The sequence below is a fragment of the Plectropomus leopardus genome, chromosome 2, assembly GCF_026936395.1.
Source record: "Plectropomus leopardus strain MGB_pleo_1.0 chromosome 2, ASM2693639v1, whole genome shotgun sequence".
NCBI classification, from domain to species: domain Eukaryota; kingdom Metazoa; phylum Chordata; class Actinopteri; order Perciformes; family Serranidae; genus Plectropomus; species Plectropomus leopardus.
The window spans coordinates 26642368-26662785 of NC_142177.1; the positions used below are offsets into that span (position 1 = coordinate 26642368).

Sequence of the window (20418 nt, forward strand, 5' to 3'; positions counted from 1 at the left end):
TTTCAGCTGTTTTTGGGACATGTCATATTTTGACATTTTTGCTATACTATAGCCTTGCATCTTTGGTCATTTTTTCCACATGCCAAATGATTGTGTTTTTGGCCTTTTCTTGCACATTTCTATGCTATGGAATTTCTTAGAAGGCTATTTAATGTCCTTTAATGTGGTTTTCAGCTGTTTTTGGGACTTGCCATATTTTGACATTTTTGCCATACTATAGCCTTGCATTTTCGATCATTTTTTCCACATGCCAAATTATTGTGTTTTGGGCCTTTTCTGCACATTTTGTATGCTATGACATGTCTGAGAAGGCTATTTAACATGCTTTTATGTGGTTTTCAGCTGTTTTTGGGACATGTCATATTTTGACATTTTTGCCATACTATAGCCTTGCATCTTCGATCATTTTTTAGACATACCAAATTATGGTGTTTTTGGCCATTTTTGCAACTTTCTATGCTATGGCGTGGCTTTGAAGAGTATTCAACATGGTTTAATGTGTTTTTCAGCTGGTTATATCTTTCTGTTTTTGCCTCGCATTTTCGGTCATTTTATCTCCATGTCAAATTATGTGTTTTTTGGCCCTTTTTTTACCACTTTGTATGGTACGACGCACCTCTACCAGCTAATTTATGTGGTTTTTAGCCATTTTCAGGAGCAGTCAAAATTTTTCTTTTTTCACCATAATATACTATTGCCTTTTCTGCTATTTTTTGATATGCTAAATTACGAGTATTTTGGCCTCTATTCCTACTTTGTATAGCATGATGCGTCTCTACAAGTTGTCCTATGTCGTTTTCATCTGTTTATAGGCACAGTCAAAATTTTACTTTTTTTTGACATACTATAGTATTGCCCTTTTGGTCATTTTTTGGACATGCTAAATTTTGAGTTTTTCGGCCTTGTTTGGCCTTTATTCCCACTTTGTATACTATGTTGCCTCTATACAAGGTATTCTATGTGGTTTTCAGCTGTTTTTAGGAGCAGTCAAAATTGTACTTTTCTTCGACATACTATTTCCCTGTTGGCCATTTAAATAATCAGGATTTTGGCCTTTTTTTGAAGAAGCTGTTTCCAGACAGCAGGAGGGAGAATAAGGGTGAAGGTCCTTAATGATAGAGGTGGCTCTGTGAACGCAGCACTGTTGGTAGATCTCCATTAGGAGGGGGAGAGGGCCACCAGTGATTCTTACAGCTGTCCTTACCATCCTGTTGCTGTTGTTCGCAGGCCTTGCAGCTCCCAAACCAGGAAGTGATCCTTTCAATGATGTACCTGTAAAAGTCATACAATAGCATGTCATCAAAAACCATAAAAAAAGTCATACCATACCATGTTGTCCAAAATCACGAAAAAAGTTATACTATAGCACGTCGTCCAAAATCATGAAATAAAGTCATACTTTAGCATGCTTTCCAAATCACATGAATAAGCCATACCATAGAATGTCGTCCAATATAATGAATAAAAAGTCATACTATAGCATGTTGTTCAAAATCAAAAAAAAAAAGTAGCTGAAAACGACACATTAAAGCTTGTAGAGACACATCATAGTATACAATGTGGGAAAAAAAGGCCAAAAATGTCATGACTTAGCATGTCGAAAAAATGACCGAAAATGCTACAGTCTAGTATATCGAAAAACATAAAATTTTGACGTCATAAAAATGGCTGAAAACGACATATTACAGCTTATAGAAACTTGTCATAGTGTACAAAGTAGATAAAAAGGCCAAAATACATTATAATTTAGCATGTCAAAAAATGGTTGAAATGACATATTACACCTTATAGAGAAGCGTCAAAGTATACAAAGTGTAAAAAAAAAAGACCAGAAGAGACCAAAAATAATTTAGCATGTCAAAAAAATGACCCAAAATGCCATAGTTTATAGTAACATAAATCTTGACATAAAAATGTCATACTTAAGTGTGAAAAAAAAGACTGAAAATGCTATAGTACATAGTATGTCGAAAAACATAAATGTTGACATGTCAAAGAAGTACCTGAAAACTACAATTTGTAGCTTGTAGAGACATATCATAGTATACATTGTCAAAAAATAGGCCAAAATTGTCATACTTTAGCATGTCGAAAAAATGACAAAAAACACCATAGTATAGTTTGTCAAAAAAGTTCTGCTATGTCATGAAAATGGCTGAAAATCACATATTATAGAATATAGAGACACATGATAGCATACAAAGTGGAAACAAAGGCCAAAAACATCATCATTTAGCATGCCAAAAAAATGGCAGAAAAAGCCCATTGTTTGGCATGTCGAAAAACGTTAAATTTTGACGTCATAAAAACGCCTGATAACGACATATTATAACTTGTAGAGACTCGTCATAGTATACAATGTTGAAAAAAGGCCCCAAACATCATAATTTAGCATGTCCAAGACATTTCAGAAAATGCTATAGTATAGTACGTAGAAAAACGCCAGATTTTAACATGTCAAGACAATGGCTGAAAATGACATATCATAGCTTGTAGAGATACGTCATAGTACACAATTTAGAAAAAAAAGGCCAAAAACATCATCATTCAGCATGTAGTCCAAAATCGGAAAATGAAGCAATTCTGCAACATGTCATCCAAAATCGTGAGAAGTCATACCATAACATGTCCTCAAAAATCATGATGTCATACTATAGCATGTCGTCCAAAATCATGAAAAAAGCCACATGATAGTATGCCGTGCAAAAATACCCAAAAGTCTGTAGAGTACGTCTATTTTATGAAAATTTGGTTATATAGTATGTCGCAAAAACTCACAAAATGTCACAGTACAGTATGTTGTTAAAAGTATCATGAAATGGTCATACTATAGTATATCATTAAAGTATCCTACATCCATGATGATACAGTGTGTTGTCAAACAAGGCATATAAACGTCATAGTATAGTCCTTGTTAAAAAAAAAAACATTAAAATTTCACAGTCCAGTATGTTGTTAAAAGTATCAAAAACCATCAATGTTGTTAAAAATATCACAAATAGGTCATTGTGTAGTCTGTCGTTTAAAATATCCCCAAAACGTTATAGTACAGGTTGTGATGAAAAAAGTCAGAAAAACACTACAATATAGTATGTATGTTAAAATTTCACAAAACATTGTAGTAAAGTATGTTGTCAAAAATGTTTTAAATACCATAGAATATTTTGTCCTCAAAAATGTCATTGAAATCTTATAGTATAGTTTGTTTTTCAAATTATCACAATATGTCATAGCATAGTATGTCGTATCATAACATTTTCATAGTGTAGTGTAAACAAATTGTCTAAAAAAAGTCATAGCTTCGTATAACGTTAAAATAATAATAAAAAAGTAACAGCTGTGCGTTTGAAAAAGTCATACATCACAGAAAATTTCAGTGTCCACTGTTCTTGTACCTTCCTGTCAGTCATGAGAGTTGTATTGATTTAATACATTTTTTTTGTTTTTGGCTCAAAAGGGAATTTATTTGTACCCCTCTATGTAGTTTTATTCTACTTGTGTATTTGTGTTATTAGATTGCAGAGCAAATCGTTACGGGCCAGACTGTGCGGAGACATGTGAGTGTGACAATGGGTCGCAGTGCGACCGACGCAACGGTCGCTGTACCTGCCTGCACAGCTGGATCGGACTCTCCTGTCAAGAAGGTACAGTAACGACGAACTACGATGACTGACACACATTTGTCCCTGCTGACTTACCAGTTAACTTAGCCTTCATTACATCAACAAGGACGTCAGGTAACGAGCTTTGCTGAGTTTTGAGTCAGAACAGAAGTGACAGTTTGGCTGACTTTGTGAAATAGGAGTAAATAAGTTGTTAAAGTGCTGACAGCGTTCAGTTCCTGCAGAGGCAGCATTTCTGCTTGGTGTCGTCTTTGTTCTGATCAAACATGAACGTGTGTGTGTGTGTGTTGAGGTGGACTCACAGTTGTGTTTTTCCTCAGGTGGACCTCCACGCCTCACCTACAGCAGCAGAGGAGACAAGCAGCACGACAACTCGTTATAGCACCAACATCCAACTGGAAGCATCCAACCACCTGGGAAAGATCCACCACTTTTACTGAAGAGACTCGAGTGGATGAACTCCTGCGACAGGACGTTGTAGCAGGCAGCTGCAGGACCTTAATGGAAACAAAGACTCTCTGATGAGAACTGCAGTTTCATGTTTGGAGTGAGCTGGACCACACTGTTTTTTTATGAATACCAAAGTGTCCTTCGAACTGTCCGAGCCACAGTGGTCCTTTTGTTGCAGTCGGAGTGGAGCGACAAACGTTTTAATCTTTAAGATTAAAATCATCCTCAGAGTGCAGTGTCAGGAGATCGTGGTCGAATTTACTGCACTTTCTGTATTTTTTGTTTAATATTTGTCCTTGAAATACCTTTTGCAGGTACTGTGTATAAAATAAAATGTAACTCTGTTAGGAAACTGCTGGAAATGATGCAACCTCTGCCGCTGAGGCCATTTTTGAAACTACATTTCATTACTTGCCAGTACTATGAAGTTTTTCAATCTGCACAATATGAAGTATTGTTTCAGTCCAATGGTGCTTTACTGTGCAGTACAACAATGACTTTTATAATCTTCAGACTTTTATAGTTTAATATCAAGGTAAAGCACATTACTGTTGACTAATTATGTATTAGGACAGCTGGAATTTTACAGTTCCATATGAGTCATATTTGTTTGCACCTTCTTTAAGGTTAAGAGTTAAAATATTTTTTGGGGATTTTGTGTATAAATTGCTTCATATTTATATTTCACACCGTTGTATACAATCAAATATAGTGCAAGTTTAAAATGCATCCTTTGTTTGACCAAATCCACAGTCCAGTAAACAACCCAGAATGATATTTTACACATGAATGCCAATAAAGACAGACACGTATAGGTTTTTTCTTTTTACCATTCTTATTTTATCATTGTTTCATTTTCATTGAAGATCAAAGCTGTACATCCTGTCTAAAGTCAGATTCAAGCACAGTGCAGATAGCAACGCCTGCAAAAAAAAATTAAAAAAACAAAAAGAGAAAAGGCAGAGGTGATCACAACCAGAAATATATACAAAGGTCAAACTATGTACAGGAGATACCAGGCTCTCACTACATCATCTTCAGAGTGAAGTCAGCCCGCCGGTGCTTTCACTTCAGAGCATTCCTCATAGTGCATACACAACACAAAGAAATTGCTTCTTTTTGTCAGTCTTAAGATCGATACAATACTGATAGGAAAAATGCAGCATGATGAAAAAAATAAAAACAGTTCTTTTTATTCTCTCTACTGCATTAAAGGCTAAAACATAAAAAATATATTCTCTGTATAACCTGGAACCTTCTGTTAAATATGCTCTCCCCAGTCTGTGGGTCTGGTTTCACTTCAATGTGTCAGAACAGCAAACATGAAGAAACTGGGACCTCTTAAAGCATGAATTTCTCTACACAGGTGAGGGCACCAGCTGACGACACTTCAGCCTCAAAACATTAACCTGTTATTTCTACAATGTGCAGAAACCTGTGAACACCGCGAGATCTTTGTCGGGCAGGTCAGCACGCCGTGAAATAACACTGATGGTAAAAACTAAATGCACAGCGATACCTTTTAAAGGGTGAGCTTGATATTTTGGAAATGCACTTATTTGCTTGCACTCATGAGAGGTAAACAAAATAAGAAGCGTCCGCCAGCAGCCGGCTAACTTGGCTTAGAATAAAGACTGAGAACCAGACAAAGGCTGGGACACGCGCCTACGCTATAGATACTTGCTGTTAACTACACGTACGCATGATTGCTGCCACGCGTCCCCTGCACTGCTTTGGCGCGTCGGCTGTGCGTCCTCAAAAATTAACACTGTGGAGGAGAGATGCAGTATTAAATAAACAGCAGGGGCAGTGTAGAACTGAAGCTGACATGCAGAAGCACTCGTGATGCTTCACATCATCAATCTCTCACACTGGCAGCACGAGAGATGCGTACTCCCCATTGTCCTGATTTATAGAGGCCTTAAAGTACCACCGATATCGTCTTTTTTGGCTCGATCCCTGCATTAACATGACAGTAACCTCCTCGAGTGTTGCCATGTCTGTTGTTTACATCCCACACATCTGACAGCAGCATACAGCCTGAGCTCTGTCGTGCGCCCTCTTGAGGTATCATCTATTAACACGTGTTGCGTATAGACAAGTATATATACAAAAATGCTCATCACGCAGCCTGATGTGCACGCATTTTTTAAATAGAAAGCATTTGTTTTTGGTCTTTTGAAGATTTTAATATTTTTTGTATCTTAAGTTTAGTAATCGCAGAATTTTAGTTCTTACTAATATCATCATTTTTCGTACAAAACATATTCTGACCCAGCGTTTACTGTGCAACCCGCGTGGAACGAATCTGGCTCTACGCACAGTCAACCGACCGGCACCTCTAATGGCACACCACTGTCACTGCTACCGTTACTGTTGTCTGACATTACAAACATTTCACTGGGAACCTCCTGACGCATCTGTCTGTTCTCAAAACTATGTTTAATCAACAAAACCCACAAGACATGATGTGGGACAAGACGAAGACCTGGCGCAAGACACGAGTTCTGTCCTCCAAAAGTGGATGTACGCGAGAAGCTAGAGACTCGAGCTGTTTGTGCGTTGATTTGCAGTCTTTCTCATTGTCATGCTGGCTGATTTCAAGTTAAGTCAATTTTATTTATTTCACACTACAGGATCGCAGACTTCCAGCTTTTTATCCTGCTAGACATCTCTCAGACATCCGCGATGCATCTCTAAGGCCTACGAGCTCGGAAAGAAAGCTTTTATGTGCTCTGCACCCCTAGCTTGGAATAGCCTCCAAAAAAAATCTAAAACTAAGCGAACTGGTCTCTCTGCCAATTTTGCTGAATATTGTTGTTATCATTATTATTATTATTATTATTATTATTATTATTATTATCATTATATCCGTATTTGTCATTGTGCATAGGTATTTTAATATTTCCACATTACTATGTTTCTCCTATGTTTTATTGGGCTTATCATTGTTTGCAACTTTTCATATGCTGTTTTCTTGGCCAGGTCACAGATCATGATCTCAATGGGACTTACATGGTTAAATATGGATTAAATAAAAAAATTGCGTCTTCACAAGCGCCAATTTGCCTCTGATCTGAGAAAAAAAAACTGTCAGTAGAGAGTCAGGGCTAAAACTGCACAGCGTAAACTCATTATAAATCTCACTAATTAAGATGTGCCATCTTCTCTCAGAAAGGGACCCATTAAGAATATTTATGTTGTAAAGTTTGACAGTCTATAACATGTTAAATTATTGAGCTATAGAGGAACAGTTGGTGGATCGGGGGGACAGACTGGTTGTCTTCAGTCTTGATGCTAAGCTAAGTTAGCCTGCTGCTGGCGTTAACATATTCATCAGACAGATATGAAGGTGACTTTTTAATTTTTTTTATTTGGTATAAATAAGCATACTTCCCAAACTCTCAAAGTCTCAAACGTCCTCCCCGCCTCCCTGCAGATGAAAATATTAAGACACAGTAACTCCACAGACTAAATGAACTAAATGCTCTTCGCTTTTTTTTTCTCTCTCTTATTTTGAGAAAACACTCGGACACGGCAAATCAAACATGTACAGGGATCAACTAATACAACAGGCTAAAGCAAGGGATTAGTTTAGCCCCCCCCCCCCTTACACATACACACACACACACACACACACACACACACACACACACACACACACACACACACACACAGGATCAACAGCAGAGACATTAAATCACTTTGTCGCTGTCAAAAATCACCTCGAAGGGAGTAAAGACGCCTCAGCCACACAGTAACGTTGACGCACGTTGACTCTCATTCACATCATCATTCGCACTAATACGACAGTTCTCATTATGTGTTTATTTTCTGCTAAGAATCAATAGTCTATGAGCTGTTAGTAAAGATGCGTTAGCTACGCGACGTGTTAGTAAGCGGAGTGGCGCCACCTTGCTTGTCCCGTAGGAACATACTGTGGGCTGGCTGAAGAGGGTCCATGCTTGGAGGATGAATCACATGCTATCCACTTGTGCTTTAATCACAGTAAGAGAGCACCCAAAGGAGAAACAATGATATAGGGCGGTGTCAAATTCTGCAGTAATATTTCTGACACATCTCAGGTCGTACGTCATCTGAAAAGAACCTTACCGATCCTAAAGCGTGTAGCTGTACTTTTGCATTCTGTATATGAAGGACATATTTGTTAGCGAGTATAACAGCGTGGTCAGGTAAAGAGATATATATATATATATATATATGGAGTAAAGTCCATACCGTAGATAGATAACAAGCCGGACAGCACATGCGTCAAGATGAGTTCTATAATCTTGCAGGAAGTGAGAGTGAAACACTCAGAGATGAAGAAGAAAATCTTTGGCTTAAGCCACGCTAAGATGTCACTGGTCCTGCCCAGTGTCCACACATGAAAGAAAGACAGACGAGTAAATACAACCTCCAGACCATGTGCACGCCAACACACGACTAAAACCACCTGCTCTGTTCCCTGAGCTGCTGCCACCTGCTGATTGACTGAACACACCGCCTCCTCCTCCAGTCAGTGTTCCAGTATTTACTGGGGACACAAGACCAGCCGGCCAAAGGGGCAGCTGTCGAGCTGCTCGCCTACGCCAAAACCCACAGCGCAGTCTGATGCAACTGTAAATAAGGCAAAATACATGAACAGAATCCAATCAAGGAGAAGTTTCCATGACATGTGGAGCCGGAGCTGATATGACCACTTCCTGCACAGTAAAGCTGCAGCCTGAGAGCGGCGAGCGGAGGCTGGGCGACACAGTGAAGCACGACACTGCATTTGATTGAACGGGACTGCAGTTTCGACCGTTGGGGGTGAATAAATAGCTAATTTCTTCAGTGGCAGACGAGTTGCCCTGACACGTCGGCCTATGCTCCTGACTCAACAGGAGAGCCGGAGCATGAGGCTGGACAAACCCACCGCCAGTGAAGACACAAAGGGAGGATGAGGAGGAGGAGATATGATTCTATAGTGCAATGGCTGTGAGATAAGACGTGTAATACCCATCCTCTCCCCTCCTAAGAACTACCTCCGACACCTACTGTCAATACTAAAGTGCTGATTGTTAAAGCCCCGCGAGGAGGCTCGTACACGGACAATGTCAACAACACAGACAAAAGGTTTTTCAGAGAAACCTTGACGGACTTGTAAAGTACACGGGTGTTTTGTAAACGTCCAAGGAACAAATGCATGGCTATGGTACATGTGCAACAGAGTAATTCTCGTATATTCGTACAGTATGAACTTAATCTTCCTTTTAGTTGCATTCAGTTTTAGAAATAAAAGCAAATTAAAAAAATCAAAAGAAATCTGGCTGCCAAGCAAGCGTGTGCTTATTTTTTTAAAAAGGTATTTTTCTCTACGGTTTTTAAAATACGTTCAGCTGAATTGAATGTATAACTGATTTAAGTATGAGCGCATATCCCTAACCTCTCTTCCACTTCTGTCTTCCTTCCCTTTCCTTTCCCATGGAGGTGACTGTATTTTTTCCCCCTTTTCTTATCTTATCCCTGTAACTCTAAATGAGGTGCCCTGGGTGGCCTTGGTGTGGCCAGACTCATGCGCCAGGGTCTCACTCAGTAAAAGCTCAAGCAAACAGAGGATCAGGCAAAGGTGGGGCGCTGCGGCTGCAGCCCGGGTGCAGCCCTGCCGGGCGGAGCCGTGCTGCGCGTTAGGAGCGGTAATCCTTTTTACTGTACGGCTTGTTCCCCAGGATGCTGTCCACCTCGTGTGTGATGGACGATGACAACTTTGGAAGAACCTGCGACAGAAGAGAGAACAGATGGTGAAAATGTTCATCTCTCATTTACTGTCATTGGTTTTGAACATCATTACCACAGGACTGGGCGATATGGAGATAATCAAATATCACAATATTTTGACCTCAATACGTCAATATCGAAACTGCCAAAATACTGCAGGGTTGACTGTTGGTGCTTTCACCCCAAAGTTAAACGGCTGCAGCTCAAAGCTATAGCTACAGCTTTCCATAGACCTCGCACAGCAGCTTGCCGCTGTCACTTACGTATAACTGCCAAAAAAAAAAAGCCCATTACGAGAAAAAGTCCCCCCCTTGAAATTCAACTCCAGTAAAAGTAAAATGAGCAAAATATACTACAGTCACTGGAGTAGAAATACTCATTAACAAGTGAAATACCCCTTGCCAGTGTTATTTTTTCTGTAGTTTTCTTTTTACAGGAATCCAGAAACACGTTAAAAATTAATGAACCATTTCATTTCGCCATGACGTATTAGCAGGTTTTCTCAGTGACTTTGGTACTTTCTACTCTAAGCTCAAAAGTGAAATTTTTAAAACTTGTCAACCTCCACATCATCGAGTCCCTTGTGCACATCATGAAAGCAGTTTCCTTTAAACAAACTGCAAATGCTTTAGCACATTCCTGCACATGATTATGTCTGCTGTTTACTGTCTGTTTATGTCACGATGATCAAAATATATTTAACTGGTTCTCTCATAAATACTCTTAGTTCTTAGTTTAATTCGTCTTAAGTCATTTCATGTAAAATGGTTTAACCAACTGTTGTTATCTGTCGAGCATATTTTCTACTTATTTCTATCAGACATTTTTGTACCAGTCAGACACTAAGAATCAAAATGACAAGCAGCTCCACTTTTCTAAATTTTGACGTGATAAACGACATGTTTGGGCATATTAATCAGAGTATGTACGGTTGCAGGAAAACAGGAAACTTAGTGGAATATCCCTTTTCATCAGCAATGTAAACAGCTTCGTAGGAATGTTGTCTTTTTGGAAATTAAGGAAAAAAATATGCACATTTAACATAGTAAGGATCATCAAAAACAGTTTTCATTATAAAATACTTGAGTACTCTGTTATACTGATAAAATGTTTCGGCATTTGAGTTATCTTGTTTGTAAACGACGACACGAGGCGTTCTCATTCTGAAGACACAGACATGCTCATTGACATTTCTTTTGAGAGATAAACTAAAGGGATTTTGATAAAGTAATGGGCTTGTGCAGGTAATCATTGTGTGGAGCTTTTCATACGAATTGTTTTGGGAAATGCACCGACTGTGAGTGTTAAGGATTATTCGAGAAATGTACCAAAGCAACTGGAAAAACTGTTAATAAAAACTATTCCTGTGTGGAAAATGGAAAATAATTTGTTTTCTTCCCACAGTGTAAACATTAAATAAATACTGAAAAAAAAAAAAAAGAAAAAAGTGTTTTTTATGGACTTTTTTTCTAAGATGAGGGACTGTGGGTCTGTTTTGAGGTCTGTGATGTAAAAGCTCCCACTAAAAGGGAAACTGCGGAGCCCTTGGGAAATGTGAGCATAACATTTCAAAACTGAAATATCAAACGTGCTAAGGGAGAGGAGACATATAGCGTGCACACACGCACGCACCCACACATACACACACACGGGAGGGAAACACAAAGCATCAGGATATAAAAGAGGAGAAATGCTCTTTTCTGCAGGCCAGACATAATGTGAGGAGAGGACGTAAACCCCACCGGTCTGAAAACCCCATTAAAAGAGTGAATCTTATCAGGAGAGGATGAAGTGGCCGTAAGCTCGACTCCAATCCCCCTGGCAAACGATACGCGGCTGACCTTATTAACTCGGTACAGTAAAGCACCCGAGCGTGCGGCTGCAAACTGCCCAAGAGGCCGAGCTGTACCCAGGAGAGGAGGCTGCTGCTGCTGCTGACTGTACGGCACGAATATGGGCCCGATGAAACAGGTCAGGTCACATTTTCACAAATGAAGCCACTGATTTTCTCTGCGGAACAACAAGCACGTGTTCACACACACACACACACACACACACACACACACACACACACACACACACACACACACACACACACACACACTCATGTTGTGGACTTACCTGTATCGCTCCTATGTTCTCCATCAGCTGGTCGGTGTTGGACGCCCCTAAAAGGACAGAGCTCACTCCCTCGTTCCGTAGGCACCACGCTGCAGGAGACCAGTAAACAGCAATGACACCCCAACCACGACTCAGGACGGACGGACACACACACACACACACACACACACACACACACACACTATCACAGCTTCACACAAACACACACATTTTTACAACATGTAACCATCACACACTAGTTTGATTTTTACAAATGAAAATCCCTTCACAACATAAAACTCTACAACATACAAAACACAAAACCTAACTGCTTCTGCAACATTTCCTGTCCACAAATGATATGAATATAAAAATAAAAGTATAGCTGGTCACAAACTCACATACCACATTATAAAAATAATCCACTACAAGAGAAACGTATTATTTACGAACTAATATGTCAGCATGTTAAAGATAATCTCTATAAACAGAGTCTGCAAATGTATGCAGGTATCTGTGGGCAACGGTTCAAGATTTTGGTACCTGAAGTGTTCTGGATTTTGTTTGTAGTCCAGGTAAAGTTGATCAGGTTTGAGGAGGCAATGCAATCTTGGAACCCATCAGCTATCGTCTGACAACAATTCGTTTTCACATTCAAGGTTTTTTCTAATTTATCTGCATTCATATGAAGATATTTATTTACACAGATAAGCTGAAATGTTACCTTAACAAAACAGAATTTGAAAAAAAGAAAAACAACACCAAAAACAAAAAATACAAAACCATAATAACTGCATCTACAGCTTGATTAGTAACTTGAGATTCTCAAGTTGAATACTTAGGAAATATTGGCAGCTGCCTTTCGAGGCGGGAGATAGCTAACGGGTTCTGAGATTGTGTTATAGACGGTTTGGAAGAAGCTAATTTTAACTACTGTATATATAAACAGAGTATTTCTGTATGACAACTCAGCATAGGTTTTGTGAAATAAATGTAATGGAGCGAAAACTACAATATTTCTCTCTGAAATGAAGCTGTTCGGAACATAAAAGCAAAATAAAACAAACATGCTTAAGTACAAGTCAGCAAAATCGCCCTTCAGTGCAGTATTTAAGTAAATGTGCCTTTATTCCAACATTGCACTCGGCCTAAATTAAATGCAGGAAACAGGCTTTTCCTGTGATCTCTGTGAGAAACAAAAACTCATCTCTGCTTGGTGTGCTGTTATAATTGCGAGCTGTGTTATGCAATACAACTGCATGCTTTTACAATTGAGGGAAATTTGCTTGTAAGCAGATTACAGCTTGAAAAGGGATGAAGAATTTAGCTGTAAAAATAGTGCGATTATAATTCTACATAGATCTTCCACTGCCAACAAGAGGAGAAAACTGCTGAAGGCCTTCCACTGGACTGAGTGTCGTCCTCCCCTCAGGCTGCTGAGACATCCACATCATCTATTAACTCTATCATCACCACCTGAACTCACCACCTGCTCCGTCAGCAGCGCGCCTCAGGAAGGAGTCCATCATTGTAATATAGTTCTTATTCAATACTGGAGTGCCTCAGTGATGTAGGGGACTACATGATGGACATAAATCTCCTGTGCTGCCTTCAGGAGCGCCGGAAGGATTTATGGTAATTGGGAGGGATGAGGGTTTCTGCTAATGGGCCGAGAAACCTAATCTATGACGCTGCGTTAGAGCCAGGGTGAAAAATCTGCAGTGATCTGCGCTGAGATGGGAGAGGCAATCCCAGATTTACTCGCCGTGTCGCTAACGTCTGACGCTTTAACAGCCCTCACAGGAGCCTATGCCTTCTGGGGGTTTGCACATTCTCACTTTCCTGCTTGACAGTGAATCTATATCCGTCTCTTGCTGTATTTATGTCTGGGATGCTATATAAATGCTGACACTGGAAACTGTTAAATACATGGTAACACCACAGATCTGCATGTGCAAATTTACACTATAAACATGTGTACATTCCTGACGTTGATATTTACATACTACTGTCTAAATGTATTGAAGGGACGGTGCCAGATCCTCGTTTATGAAGAGATCCTTTTTATCCTATCATTAATGCCACCTACGTAAAAAAATGTTAAAGCCACTTAGTACTTGTTAAGCATACATTATACATTAAAACCCATTTTTATAGACTTGCTTTTATGTGATATCGTCTATTTTAGTTAATGTGTTTTAGTTAGTCTTTTAATTTATTTTTCAATTTATTGTTTTATTTTGTCTTGATTGTGTTGAATTCTATAATTAGTACTATATCTTTCACGTTTACTGCTTATATTCTTTGAATTGTATTTACTGTTACTGGTATGGGTTGTAATAGTTTTTTTTTTGTAAGGAAATATTTCTGTCATTATTTCTCATTATCATCTGAATGTTATTTTGGCCTCAGATCTCTCATCTGATTCTACTTTAAATTTTGTCTAGCCTTAGTTCGGTATTTTTTTTTAGCTCTTATAGTTATGTTGCATCTGCAAGAAACACGATTGCCTTGTTTGTCAAAGCACTTTGCAAACCCATTTTTTAAAGATGTTATATACATAAAATTATGATTATTATCATTGTTATTTACAATGTTTTAACATTTCTTATTCTCTAATTTTCTGATTAACCTTATCTTAAAAACTACAGCACACACACATACACACACACACACGTGACAGCACAACACAGCAACCCAGACAGCTGCCAGAGCGGTGTTGACCTCGGCCCGTCCGAGGCAGAGGGACGGACAGACAGACAGAAAGAGAGAGAGCGGCAGAGTGTATCTGCGTACCGATGGCGAGTTGGGGCAGAGTGCAGCCCAGCCGCTCCGCGATTGCCTGCAGCTCTTTCAACTTCGCCTGCTGACGCCGGCCCTCCTCGCTCAAGATCTTGTCCTTCAACCACTGGTAACCCTGTCGAAAACACAGCACACCTGCTCAAAAACACAGCCCTGCTCACACACCGCTGCGCCGCAGCTCCTGTGTCACCAGGGCCTGTTTTTAAACACGTGACTCTGTCTCCTGCCGTCTGCATCTCAGCCTGGGACACATGGCTATATCTACGCTTACTTTATATCATTAAATTACAAAGTTACAAACATAGCAGGAGGAAAATAATGCCTTTAGGCTAAAAAATATACATATCTGTGCTCAGCTGAGGAATCTTTATAGTATCAAGAATTATACCACAATGCCATGAGTATCAAAATAGAAACTAGTCAGGACAATCAAAGAGCCAAAAAACCACAAACATCCACAGGCAACACTGAACCAAACAAGAAGCAGCACATTCCACACGTCACCAAGAGCACTGCACAACACCAAAATGGAGAGCTACTTTCATCGCTGATCGACACAAACCACAGATACACAACATGCCACTCCACCACAACGACACATCGGTGCACTGAGTCAGGTGTTTGCTTTTGTGTGACACAGACACTGAGCTGTTAAAAGTTAATCTGTTTCTTTAAAGTGAAATATTGTGCTGGATTTCTTCACTGACTTAAATAACTTAAACTGCTTCTACTTCTCATTGTTATTCTGGCTGCTTAGTTCTTTTATGCTTACTGAAAAACAAAAGCCTTTCAAAAATTAAGAAGAAGAACATACTGAAATGCTTCATGATCCATCTACCAGTTTAATTTAGTTGTAGTTGGTATCCATAGTCTCAAATACAAAACAATTTAGATGAAACATGCTTTGCTGCTGCTGCTGTGTGTATGGTTCGTATCGTGTTTGCTCATGTGCGTGCACTAAAATGAGTTAAGCTGACACCAGCTGGCAAACGGTGTCGAACAGCACCGCTGGGGAAGAGGTGCACAGTGCATGGCGTCAACCATGGCACTGGAAACACACAGATATGTGAGGTGCGCACAGTATACAGTACCTGAAAGACACAATATACACACAATAAACAAACAAACAAACAAACCAGCAACCAGTAGGGAGACAGCGAGCGGTGACACCAGCACAGATGATCAGAGTGGGATAGAGACAGATAACAGCGAGCGAGGGTTCGTGTACCTTCAGAGAGGCCCGAGAGTAGGGAGGCACCCTGCCGTCATATTTCCCTGAGATGATCCCACAGGCCAGTGGTGACCACGTCATGGCCCCCACACCTGAGGAGACACACATCATCATCATCATCATCATGACATCATCACTTCCTCATAGAGTTGTTGTCCTTCTGTCTTTGAAAATTGATTTTAACAACACAAAAGGTACAGTAGGTCCTTGCTGCACTAATTTAAATCTGTTAAGTGGAACTTTTTTCTTTTTTTTTTTTTAAAGATTTTTTTTGGGCTTTTATTGCCTTTAATTGACAGGACAGTGTGAGCGTGAAAGGGGGAGAGAGAGAGAGACATGCAGCAAAGGGCCGCTCTATCCACTGAGCCACCGGGCGCCCCAGAACTTTTATTTTCTGTTGAATCCTGTAAAAAATACTTTAAGTGTGTGTTATATATTAACGTACAGGATGCTCGTTTTCATCAAAAAATTTGGTTGCAAGCCTTTTCTGGCTTGTGTGTAAATACAGAACAGAAATCCTCCAACATAAAATTTTACTTTAAAACTGGCCATTGATTTTTACAGAATCCAACATGTTGCAGTCACAGATCATCTGTAGCCTTCCTGCAGCTCACAGAAGACCTCAACCAAAGCCACACAGCCATCACTGCTCACCTATCTTATGGAAGAGCTCAGGTAGCTGCACCTCCACCTTCTCTCTCTGGAACATGTGGTACTCAGCCTGCTCGCAGATGGGAGGAATCTGATTGAATTGTCGCGCCACAGAATAAGCTTCCTGAAGGAAAACATGGAAGAGACAAGACTAAGCTCATATACAGCAGTGTTAATTTCATTAATGAAAAGTATGAATATGTTCATCAACAACCTGTTTTTCTATGACAAAGATGAGACAGCACCGACGTCGCTATACAGTAAGTCTGACCATATCAACATGCAATATTGTTGACCAAAGCAGACAAAACTAAAATTTAGTTAAAAAAAACTTAATTTCTCTCTTTATTTTCACTGACAAATAAAGAAAATAAAAAAACAAAACAACAAAGATTGACTGGTGAATATATGATGTGTGTGTGTGTGTGTGTGTGTGTGTGTGTGTGTGTGTGTGTGGTGGGTGTTGCAGTGTCGGTTATATGCAGGGTGTACTTACATGGTACTGTGGTGAGGCAAATAATGAATTTACTTGTGTTTTAATTAGATGATATGATAAAATCCTATGTGAAATAAGAAATGCTAAATATAATCTGATGACTAAAAAAGACTTTCCTTGACTTAAATTATACTAAAATAGTTTGGGGGTTTTGACTAAAACAAAACTAAACTGCCCAGACTTGAACTTCACTTAAAAAGACAGGATGAGGTTGACTAAATATGATATGAACTAACAAGAACATTAAACACAGGACTAAGACTAAATTAAAAAGTATAAAGCAATAGTTTATAAGTGGTGGGCCTGAATGGACCACAAGTGAAACGCCCACTTTATTTTGAAGTACAGTACATTTCTGGCACAGAGCTTTTATTTTGAAGTGTTGCAGTGTTTTTTAAAGTTTATGAAATAAAATGAAATATGTGGTAATTCATCTAATGTGTAGATCTCTAACAAATAACTAAGGGGAAATCTGGACCCCCTGGCTGGACCAGTTGGGAATCACTGGTATGAAGAATATCAATGAAAGGAACAGAAACAGGAACAGGTGGGATAAAGCAAGGTCACAAAAACAACTGCTATGTTTAATATGTTTTATTTGCACTGTCATCTACACAGGTACACTGAGTCTCACCATTATCTCCATTGGGCTCCAGCGGGATGTTCCCCAGTACATGGCCATGCCTTGATTTATCACATGGGTCATTGCTCGAACCGTTTCTGCGGGTAAAAATACACAGAATGTTAAAAACATCATCAATGCTGTTGTGTTTACAGAACAGTATTTTTTCTTTATTCTCTCTGAAGCCAACAGTGTCGTCACAGCCCGCAATATGTCTGAGCTGCCGGTTCTGTATTATTATAAAACGAGTATTTGAATTGATAGCATTTGCAATCCAAATGGACTGAGCCATTCAGGAGAGAGGTGGGGAACCTGATTATGTTAATCAGAAGTGATTGATTGATTCATGCATATGAGAGTGACATCTATTCATAGAAAGGCACACTAAAATTACATTAATGTCACACGTTTTTTTTAAATTTGCAACCTGCTACAGGGGAACATAAATAGAAATTAATACGAGATGACAGGCACTAGCTCAAGTCTTTAATCAGAGACAAAGCGCCTTGACAAACTGGACTACAGCTGACGTATTTGAAGCAGAGATGGTTAAAAAAATATGGTTATATAAAATGAAAAATACATCAAGGATTAGTTTTTTATTCCCATTAATGTTCAGGCTGGATGTTACACAGATTAATCATGTTATTCTGCCAGAAAATCACTATATTTTATTTCAGGCCATCAGATAGGAACGTTTATTTGCAGACATATTGGACAGCCATTGAAATCCCACATTACCCTACTTTAATTTCCGTCTTTCCATTGGTCACAGTGGCATTATATACGAAGGCAAAAATACCAATCATGCTTGATAGCGATCTCGGTTTCCCAGACAAGATTGAGAGCACCAAAGTGCAATAAAAGGGGTGTGTGTCAACCCCCAATAATCCTCCATCCATCCATCTATTCATTGTGCTGTTTCTGAAAAGTCTCTCTGACAACTGAATCAGCTCTCCGTTCATCTAGTGGGCGCTTGGCTTAAGAGGGTTTCTCTGTAAACTGACAGAACAGCAGCTCACCACTACTTCACCCTGTACACTGCCCTTTAGCTACTGCCAGAATAAAACACGCCAGATGGTCGAATAACTGCGGTTCTGAAGACACAGACTCAAAGCTGTCCATGTGAACTGTGTGCAGTCTTTAAAGGGCAGATGAGCAAAAGAATCGCTTCGACTTTTACATCAAACAGCACCAGCTACGTCTGAGTTACTGTGAGTTACTGTGAGAGCCGGAGCCGCTGAAGCATCGAGCTAAAGGCAGGAAGATGACCTCTGACCGAACTCTAACCCAAAGGGAAACTCCAACACGGGAGCAGATGCGTGCTGTGTGACCAGCTGAGCCCACACACAGTTAGCACTCTGCCATTTAAAGGTCTCCAGCATCAGTATCTATCCTCATTCTGACTGTGGAGGTGGAAGCACCAGGAAAACATGCAGCATTTAAAAATAGATATTTCAGTTACAAGAGGTTTGTATGTCTAAGTCCTCGCATAGCAGTAGTCATAGAGACAGAAAAGAGGTGCATTTTTTATGTGCAATATGACAAAACATAAAGAAAACAAAGTTAAAGCTGGTGTAGGCAATCTAATTTTGGCATCATTGCGCAAAATCACATAATAAACTTTGAGTATGTTGTAATTCAGGTGGTTTTTGAGAACACAAGATTTGTGCACCTCCTCCTGGCTATTGGCTGTTCCACAAATGCAGATGTGCATGCAAGTCCCCTCAGTGACAGTCTGGTTCAATGGCGAATAATCATGCTGAGAAAGTTGCTATTCTGGCATTGGCAGCAACTGCCAACATTGCACAGCAAACTAAAAAACATAGAAAGACCTATCTAAAAATAGAGTCTAAAAGAGTCTGACAATAAACGAGCGAGAACTAGTCAATATCGGCAAAGCATTTCAGAGATGTAGAGTAAATGTTGCTATAATAGTCTAGCCTTTTGCTGACCAAAGCTAAAGGCTCACGGCTACAACTTCAAGTCCACGTTCATGTAGCTTAAAATTAGCCTCAAATCACAGCGTGTCTTCCACGTCACTCCCTGCCACTGTAGACCACACTGTGGCTCTGGGTGACATAACAGCCCAGAGTCCCCACTGGATCGGCAAACTTTCTGTTGCTGCTGTTACACAGGTTAAAAGCGACGCTGCCACTGGTCACCAGCATGCTGCGAAACTTGGCACTGGCAGAAAATAAATCCCTATAGCAGCCGACAGAGGGTCCATCTGCAAAGTTGCTGCCCTTTCTTTTTTTTGTGACTAATTACTTTTATTTATTTATTTTCAACACAACTTGCAGGTATAAATCAAACAATAATTGCTGTCAATATGTTGTATTCTTAAATTCTGCTAATTTTTGTTTTTTTGCCTCTCCAGATTTCTGTCTACCCCAGCTTCTAAAGTGCGAGAGGAAAAGAAAAACAGGTGATAATTCAAAAGCAGTAGGATCAATAACATAATTACCTTCCATCGGTGTATTAGGGTCCGGTCTGTTCGCAAAAACCACATCCACATAGTCTAACTGCAGTCTTTCTAAAGAGGCCTTTAAACCTAGAAACAAGCGACACAGTTAGTTCAGTAACAGTCGTGAAGCTCTGCTATTGTGCTCTTCATAAAAACTTAATTTATATGCTGCCATATAAATAAAACAGAGGGTTCGCAAACTATTTCTTGCACCCA

The 20418-nt window shown here is 39.6% G+C and overlaps 2 protein-coding genes across 6 annotated transcripts in view; one reads left to right on the forward strand and one right to left on the reverse strand.

Annotated features, from left to right (window-relative positions):
• megf6b (multiple EGF-like-domains 6b) overlaps positions 1 to 5063 on the forward strand; it is a 118536-nt gene extending 113473 nt beyond the window's left edge. For both annotated transcript variants that reach the window (XM_042506547.2, XM_088089416.1), the window contains 2 exons: positions 3516 to 3644; positions 3944 to 5063. In XM_042506547.2, coding sequence (XP_042362481.2) covers positions 3516 to 3644; positions 3944 to 4005 — 191 coding nt within the window. In that variant the 3' untranslated portion in view covers positions 4006 to 5063. The remainder of the gene's footprint in view (positions 1 to 3515; positions 3645 to 3943) is intronic.
• A 2091-nt stretch (positions 5064 to 7154) lies between these two features.
• kcnab2a (potassium voltage-gated channel subfamily A regulatory beta subunit 2a) overlaps positions 7155 to 20418 on the reverse strand; it is a 111863-nt gene continuing 98599 nt past the window's right edge. For all 4 annotated transcript variants that reach the window (XM_042506533.2, XM_088089425.1, XM_088089427.1 and 1 more), the window contains 7 exons: positions 20203 to 20289; positions 17748 to 17833; positions 16621 to 16741; positions 15964 to 16058; positions 14730 to 14850; positions 11955 to 12043; positions 7155 to 9832 (listed from right to left, as the gene is read on the reverse strand). In XM_042506533.2, coding sequence (XP_042362467.1) covers positions 9743 to 9832; positions 11955 to 12043; positions 14730 to 14850; positions 15964 to 16058; positions 16621 to 16741; positions 17748 to 17833; positions 20203 to 20289 — 689 coding nt within the window. In that variant the 3' untranslated portion in view covers positions 7155 to 9742. The remainder of the gene's footprint in view (positions 9833 to 11954; positions 12044 to 14729; positions 14851 to 15963; positions 16059 to 16620; positions 16742 to 17747; positions 17834 to 20202; positions 20290 to 20418) is intronic.